Raw genomic sequence first — 8461 nt, 5'->3', positions numbered from 1 at the left:
AAAGAAAGAAATTTATCCCTCATGATAGACTCTCTAGCAGATCCTACTGTAAAGGATATGGTTACACAACAGACTTTAAATTCTCTTCTGAAAGTTACGCTAAATAATAGAATTGCTCTAGATTACCTACTGGCTAAACAGGGAAGTATCTATGCAGCTGCTGGCACTTTCATCACATCTGGTATTTTAGAGATTCAGTTGTAGGGGATTAACAAAGAGACTGCTTAGTCAAAGCAAGTAGAATTTTTATCTAGCTGATTCTTTGATCTATTTGATTTTAGTTGGTTTGGTTTATGGGGAACCTGGCTAAGGAGCATACTCCAAACTCTAGGTATTATCCTCTTGATAGTCGTAACAGTAGTCTCCCTGGTGCAATGTATTCTCTCAAAAGTTTTAAATGTTTGCATGCAGCCATCTGTAGAATGTCAAATGGTCTCTCTTCAACTGGAATGAAAAGAGCTAAAAGAAATATGTGACCATGAAAGGCACCATAACCTATGAATGACGTGCTGAGACCAGAAACACAAAATGATGGTAACTGAGAGCAGTGCTAAGGCCCTACGTTTTGCTCATACTCTTACCTAAGCAAGAAACTGACCAAAAGAGGAGAAACTGTAAACAAATTATGGGAGGCCATTGTTTTGGACTGAGCTCATGCACTAGCCTCCAACAGACCACACCAAACCAAAATGGAGTCACTTATGCTAAATGTGACATAATCAAACTAAGACTTTAAGGAAACAAATAGATCCTAGAACAGAGTAGGTTTTGTTTTTCTTCTGTAAACAGGACATCCCAGCATAAAGAGGTACCCTCTACTCTAACCTTTACAAAAAATAACCGGAAGTCCTTGTTCCCGTCTTACAAAACCCACTGCTCTGCTATTTCCTAATGGGTTCCAAGAACAAATAAATACATTTACAATGGTGATAGTGACATCAGTGAGTAAAGTCTTGGTCATCCTCTAAAACTGAGATGACCAAAAGTGGGGAATTGTTAAATCAAGTTCAAGTGTAGCCTAACGCTGCCGCCTTATATATTAAGTTTGGCCTAAAGGTTTCTCAGCACATTACGACCTATAATGTAAATGGAGCTGTATACAAACTGTAGCTTACTCTTGTGCCAATCACCAAGTTTTGGGCAATCAGAGATGGCCAACTGTTCAAACCGTGTTCATATTAGGTAAATGCCAAGCTGTAATCAATCTGGCCGTTTTTGTACCTCACTTCCATTTTTTGTATGTTATTTTCCTTTTTCTGTTCATAAATCTTCTTCCACTACGTGGCTGCACTGGAGTCTCTGCGCCTACTCTGGCTCGGGACACTGTCTGATTTGTGAATCGTTCTTTGCTCAGTTAAACTCTGCTAAACTTAATTCAGCTAAAGTTTTTCTCTTTCAACACATTCTTTCCATCTCTTAGCAAGCAATAAATATTAATAGGTCTGTCCCTAACCTTTTTAATGGCTGCATGAAATTTCATCATATGGATGTACCATAATTTAATTAGTCCCCTACTATGGGACATTTAAATCACTCTAATCTTTCCTGACCACAAATAAGGCTGCCTTGAATATTTTGCATGTCTCTTTGCCCACAGCAGTTTGTCTGTAAGTGCAAATGCTAAATTGCAGTGATTCATTCTGGCAATGTAATTGCAAAACTGGCATAACTCACACATATTTTGCCTTAATACCTAGTTTCATATTCCCATCCCTGAGGCTTTTGGGCCATGTTCGCTGTTCTGCTACAGCCTCAAGGACAACTTCATAGATGTCTACCAGATGACCCTGAAAAACACTCAAGTCCAGTCAAGGTAAATGGACAATAATCTCTGGAAGGCCTGATGGTAACATGAGTGCTAAGGAAGAAATCTATCTAATCAAAGGTTTTTGTCAAACTGAAGAAAGAATGTGTTAACAGAATAGGAGTGGTTTTTACAAAATTCAGAAGAAGGAAGCCAAATAGGAAGAATTTAGCAGCATTTATCACTCATAGTCCAAAGGAGAGAGATAATTAACCTAAAGGAGAGTCACCAGAGAAGCACATTCAAAAGGGTTTCTCTAAGGCCCAGATGGAATTTTCTTCCATACAATTCTACTCCTTTCGTTCTGGGTCCTTCCAAGCAGTTCAGTAATGTAGTTAATAATTTCTCTCCCTAGGTAACTGAATCCGATGAAAAGGGTGTAGAGGATTAAAGACAGCTACAGATTCCTTCACATGCCTCCCATTAAGAGGTGAAGTCCATGTCTCTAGGCTCTCAGTGGGCTCTGTAACTGCTTTGATGAGTGGAATACAGTGGAAATGAGACTGTGCTGATTTTCAGGACCAGGCCTTAGGAAACTGCAACTATTATTTTCTGTCTCTTGGAACATTCACTCTGGGGGAAGCCAGCGCATGCAAGAAGTCCAAGTGTTCTAAGACCACCATGCTGTAAGGAAGCTCAAGCCAGTCATATGAAGAGAGAGATAACCAGCTCTTCTGGCCAAACCAGGCCAGGAACCAACATGCAACTAGAAAAGTCATCTTGGCCATTCCGGCCCCAGAAGAGGTGACGTGCCAGCTAAAAGCCAGACTCAAGGCCCAGACATATGGCCTCACTTGAGCAATCCTCTCCATCTTTGCCCATTTGAGCTAAAGGCCTGCTCCATCATGAAGCAGAGATAAGTCATTTCCACTGTGCCCTGCCCACATTCCTGACGCACAGAATTATGACTATAACAAAATATTTGTTGTTTTAAGCCACCACGATTTGGGATAGTTTGTTATGCAGCAATAGATAACTACAACAGAGGGTTCTAGTGCAATGGAGTATTATGATTCCTGGGAGGCTTGACTTCCTGTCTTAATTCGTTTTGTATTGATATAACAGAATATCTGAAGCTGGGTAATTTATAAAGAACAGCAATTTATTTCTTACAGTTCTGGAGGCTGGAAAGTCCAAGGTTGAGGGGACTGTATCTGGTTAGGACCTTCTTGCAACATCATCCAATAGCAGAAAGCAGAGGGGTAAGAGGGCATGTGTGTGAGGTAGGGAGGGAGGGGTTAAAATAATCTTTTATCAGTAACCACTCCCATGATAACTAATCATTCAGAATCATTCCAATCACCTCTTAAAGGTCCCACCTCTCAACACTATTGCATTGGAGATCAAGCTTCCAATACATGAACTTTAGGAAGCACATTCAAACCAGAGCACCTCCTCATTAAATAATCATGCGGGCACTCCAGTCCACATTTGCTTTTCTGGATTTGCCCAGTGTGGGCCAGTCCCCAATCATCTGCCCATGCTGAATGTGTTGACATTTAGTTTCTGATACCTCAAACACCAAGAACTGAAGGGTCAGGCTTGTTCAATCTGCCCACCTCCCTCATTGCCTTTTCTTCACTCTATAATATGTCAAACAACCCAGATCAGGGAGCAGGGAAGAAGGGTGACACTTCTTCCATCAGATGTATCCACTGCTCAGTACCACTCATAGCACCTCCCCTATGCCTAAGACCGTGCCTGGCACTTGGGGGAAAAAGGTAGGAAAGACATAGGCCCAGGCCTCACAGCTTCACAGCCCCAATCTCTAAGCCATATAAACAAGTGATGATAAGAAACGTGATACATGATGGCCAGGCACAGTAATTTATGCCTATAATTCCAGCACTTTGGGAGGCCAAAGTGGGTGAATTGCTTGAGCTCAGGAGTTCAAGACCGGCCTGGGCATAGCGACACCTGTCTCTACCAAAAATACAAAAATTAGCCAGGCATGGTGGTGCATGCCTGTTGTCCCAGCTACTTGGAAGGCTGATGTAGGGGGACAGCTGGAGCCAGGGAGGTCAAGACTGCAGTGAGCCATGATCGCACCACTGCACTCCAGCCTAGGTGACAGAGTGAAACACTGTCTCAAAAAAAGAAAAAATAAAAAGAAAGATAGAGAAACATGATAACATAAAATGACATATATGTGCTTAGGACATTGGGTGACCTGGGGGAGATTAAATCATTAATCTCCTGGGCACTGGGGGGCACAGGAAGGGTCACAAAGCCAGGCAGTCCATAATAAGAGCTACATAATAGATATCTCATAATTCTCAGGATCAATATGTTTGAAAGATATTAATTTGATATAAATGTAACATATGTTTACATTTCATTTTTCCAGCGTTCAACATAATTTTTATCAGGAAAGAGAAAGGCACTGGCATTTATGTAGTATGACTTTTACATGTCCTAATTCCTACCTCACTCCCTTAAGTGCTACAATGCTTCTCAAAGCTTATTTTTATTACTTTTTTGTGTGTGCTAATGCAGTTTTTGACAACTGAGGGCGCAAGGGACATCGTGGTTGGCTGTTCCTACGTCCATTCCCATCCTCCCCTTTGTGTGGCAGATGCCTTGTTTGCGTGGGAGGGACCCCAATCCCAGCTTGAGGGTGAACCAGCACAGAGATAAGTTAATTAGGGTATGTCTGTCTCCCCCTGGCCACTATGATGGGTTCATGGATAGGCAATTAACCCAGGCCAAGCCAGTCAACCAACTCCTACAAGACAGCTGAACCCAGGGAACTGCAGAAAAACAGAGATGTCATTTTTTAAATTTAGAGATAGGGTCTTGCTATGTTCCTCAGTCTGGTCTCAAACTCCTGAACTCAAGGGATCCTTCTGCCGCAGTCTCCCAAGTAGCTGGGGGACTGTAGGACTGTGCCATCACACCCAGCTGAAGCTGTAGCTTTGATGACTTCCTGAATCTCTAGAACAAACACACCTGAAGGATACTCAACTATTGGAGTTTTCAGTTCTATGAGCCAATAAAGCTGCTTTATAGTTTAAGCCAGTTTGAGTGGCAATCTAACAAATTCTAACTGATACAAAGTGAGTAACTGAAACACATTCTCTAATTTTAAAGGACTATTAACTGAGTTTTATAAATGTACAACACTCCTCTCTCTATTAACGCACACTAGCCACATATAGTGGGAAGGGCTAATGTATTTCCCATGGGATGGCCCAGGTTCGTGTGCCGCAAGACATTTGGGATACAAGGACTGAAACCAGGGGGCTCTGCTATATCCCAGCCCTGGACTCTCCTTTAAAAAGCCATACATCCTGACTTTCCCCTGCTTTCCTCTTCCTCCTTCTAAAGCCATCTAGAATTTCTTTGGTAGTTATTGCTCTAGACATCATCCTAAGCAAGTCTGCCCCTGAGAAATCCTTAGTTCTCACCCTTGAGGCATTGACTGGGCCTCTCCCATTTCTAAAGGTTAAATCAAGCAGAAGAAGTTAACAAGAGTCTGTTTTCTTGGCTTAAAGCAGGGGTGTCCAACCCCTGGGCCACAGAACAGTACTAGTCTGTGACCTGTTAGAAAACTGGCCTCACAGCAGGAGGTAAGCAGCAGGTGAGTGAGCAAAGCTTCATCTGTATTTGCAGCCACTCCCCATCATTCACATTACCACCTTAGCTCCGCCTCCTGTCAGATCAGTGCTGGCATTAGATTCTCATAGGAGCACAAACCCTACTGTGAACTACGTATGCGAGGGATCTAGGTTGCACACTCCTTATGAGAATCTAATGCCTGATCTGTCACTGTCTCCCATCACCCCCAGATGGGATGGTCTGATTGCAGGAAAACAAGCTCAGGGCTCCCACTGATTCCACATTATAGTGAGTTGTATAATTATTTCATTATATATTACAATGTAACAATAATAGAAATAAAGTACACAATAAATGTAATGCACTTGACTCATCCCAAAACCAGCCCCGCCACCCCAGTCCATGGAAATATTGTCTTCCACAAAACTGGTGCCAAAAAGATTGGGGACAACTGGCTTAAAGGATCTGGGTCCACAAGTGATTTCAAAACCATCTCTCAGTATTTTCTGACCTGCCCCCTGTCAAACTGAAATAATCAAAAGAATCAGAATCCAGTTTTAAACATTTTATTCAAGTGAAAAGTTGAGAATAGCCATTTGGGAAACACACACTCCAGAAAAATGGGATCAGTGCTCCAAAATTAAAAGTTAAGTCCTTGCTTATTTAGGCAGGAAACAAAGTTTCAGAGGGTTATAACACTTTCTGTACAAGGCTGGTTTATGAGTTACAATTTAATTAGTTATCATTTGTTTTCTTTTCCATGCGTCTCATTTTCATTTCCTTTCCAATTTAAAATAGTATAGTTAACATTTCATCTTAAAGCAATGTGATAGGCATGAAATCTTTGCGTGAGAAAGATAAAAGGAAGTGAATCTACAATGAAGTTCAACAGTGAAGAGGGAAGGCATCTTCCTTGGCCCCTGTAGACATTTACAATGTTTTCAAAACCAGAGGTAAAGAAGAAAGTTAATCTATAATCAGAGAAACAAAGGTTACAGCTGCTTAGGTTACAGCAGCCTGCTTATGTGACTTGAGTCCCATAATCACATAATCACATTCCCTTAAGGCTCAAAATATTTTAAAGTTCCAACAGCTTAGATTTTGAATTACTTATTTTCACACCCCCAAGTCTCACAAACATGAGCCCAACAGGGAAGACTGCAGGAGAGCACTGCAGAGGATGCAGCCCTGGTTGTAGTCCGTTTTGCCCTTTGTTGCCCTCAGGGTCATCTTCTCCCTCATCCTCAACCTCCAGTCCAGCTTTCTCTGGAGTGTGACTCAGATCTGCCTTTCCATCCTGGATCTTGCCATGCCTGAGCCTTCATCACCTTAGACCCTCTGCACCTCTCCTACTACACACACCACAGCCTGGACAGTGTTCCATGCAGGTCATCTTCATCCCATGCCTGCTCAAGAGCTCACCATGGCCCCTCAGAGGAACCAGGGCCCTTATCTTGATCTTCAAGGCTGTCCTCAAAGGCCTGTTCTGTCCCCAGTCCCCACAGCTCCTCCTCATTTTTGACTCCTTTCCAGCACAGACACATGACCAGCAGGTGGTTGACTATCCCAGCCCAGGACCAGCCTGCTCCTATCAGTCCCTGACAACGAAGTGTCCTTGTGAAGGCACCCTGTGAATCGAAGCCCCCTCCCTCTTCCCCAACCTTAGAACAGCTTCTCCTCCCAGAGGTCTCTCTGTGAAGTTAACTTTTTATTACTTTATCTCTTTGTCCTCCATCTTCTTCAGAGGAGCATATAAGCCCCATGAGGGCAGAAGCCTCATCTCACTGAATCCCAGCACTTGGAACCATGCCTGGAACATGGTAGGTGCATTTACATTTGTTGCTAGTCATTAGGAAGACAGATCCCACATGAACCCCTTTGGTTCGTTCATTTCCTAAATCCTCTCCAACACTGGTCAGTGTTGGGTTTTCCGGTCTCTGTCAGTGAGCAGTGAGCTGTTCATCCCTGCCTCATTTCTGTATTCTGCTGGATAAAACTTTCTTATTAGACATTGGTTTTCTCCCCCAACACCACTGACCTGAACACAAACTGATTTCTTTTTAATTTAATTAATTAATTAATTAATTTTGTGAGACAGTCTTGCTTTGTTGCCCAGGCTGGAGTGCAGTGGCACGATCTTGGCTCACTGCAACCTTCGCCTCCCAGGTTCAAGCGATTCTCCTGCCTCTGCCTCCCTAGTAGCTGGGATTACCAGCATGTGCCACCATGCCCAGCTAATGTTTGTATTTTTAGTAGAGACGGGGTTTCACCATGTTGGCCAGGCTGGTCTCAAACTCCTGACTTCAGGTGATCTTCCCACCTCAGCCTCCCAAGGTGCTGGGATTACAGGTGTGAGCCACTGCACCCGGCCTCAGACTGATTTCTTAATAACAAAAAGTACCTTTTCCTTTCTGTCTGTGAGTTTGCTTCCACGATCTGAGAAGCAGCATTGTGTTTTCCCGTAAGAGGAAATTTACCTTGCAAATAACCAAGAGGCTTCTAAAATCCTCCTGAAGTTATTTCCTTTGGAAGAAGTCTGTGGTAGCCAGTATCATGACAGAATTAGTGATTCCCTATCTGTCAGCTTACACACTTGCCTTTGCCACTGTCTTCCCAAGACAGTTCCCTCCTCAGCCTCTGCTCACTTTAAGTCCAGCGTCCAGATCCCCTCCTTGCTGGTGCCTTCCTGATTTACACCCCTCATCGTCCTGTTTATCTCAGCTCAAAGGGCTCTGTCTGCACTTTGCACATTCTCCCTACAGATTTCCAGTTTATGACCATAGCCTCAGTGGGTCCCCAGCTGAGTTCCTGCAGTCTTCACTTTTTGTCCAAAGTCTCCTCACCTCTAGCCTCTCTGTTCCGGTGCCCACCCCCATCCCCAGGACGCGATGCCCCCGCGGGTTACCTGTAACTGGTGCAGCTGCAGGGCATAGCCTTGAACAAACAGCTGAAATAAGAAGCGCAGCTGCCCTAGACGTGGAATCTCCTTTAAGCTCCGTTGCCGCCGCCGGATACCAGGCCCGGCTCCGGGAGCCTCGGTGGCCTTGTCCGAGGGGAGGGCGGTAGGGATCGTGGCCTTGGCTCTGGCCCCGTGGGGGC

The 8461-nt window shown here is 43.8% G+C and overlaps 1 protein-coding gene across 1 annotated transcript in view; it reads right to left on the bottom strand.

Moving 5' to 3' along the window:
* The window catches only part of LOC105528099 (sterol 26-hydroxylase, mitochondrial), a 44246-nt gene that overhangs the window by 28916 nt on the left and 6869 nt on the right, over nt 1-8461 (bottom strand). The window contains exon 2 of the mRNA XM_011964690.1: nt 8268-8461. Coding sequence (XP_011820080.1) covers nt 8268-8461 — 194 coding nt within the window. The remainder of the gene's footprint in view (nt 1-8267) is intronic.

Source organism: Mandrillus leucophaeus, unplaced genomic scaffold, assembly GCF_000951045.1.
Source record: "Mandrillus leucophaeus isolate KB7577 unplaced genomic scaffold, Mleu.le_1.0 Scaffold70, whole genome shotgun sequence".
NCBI classification, from domain to species: Eukaryota; Metazoa; Chordata; class Mammalia; order Primates; family Cercopithecidae; genus Mandrillus; species Mandrillus leucophaeus.
This window is presented reverse-complemented; position numbering and strand designations above follow the sequence as displayed.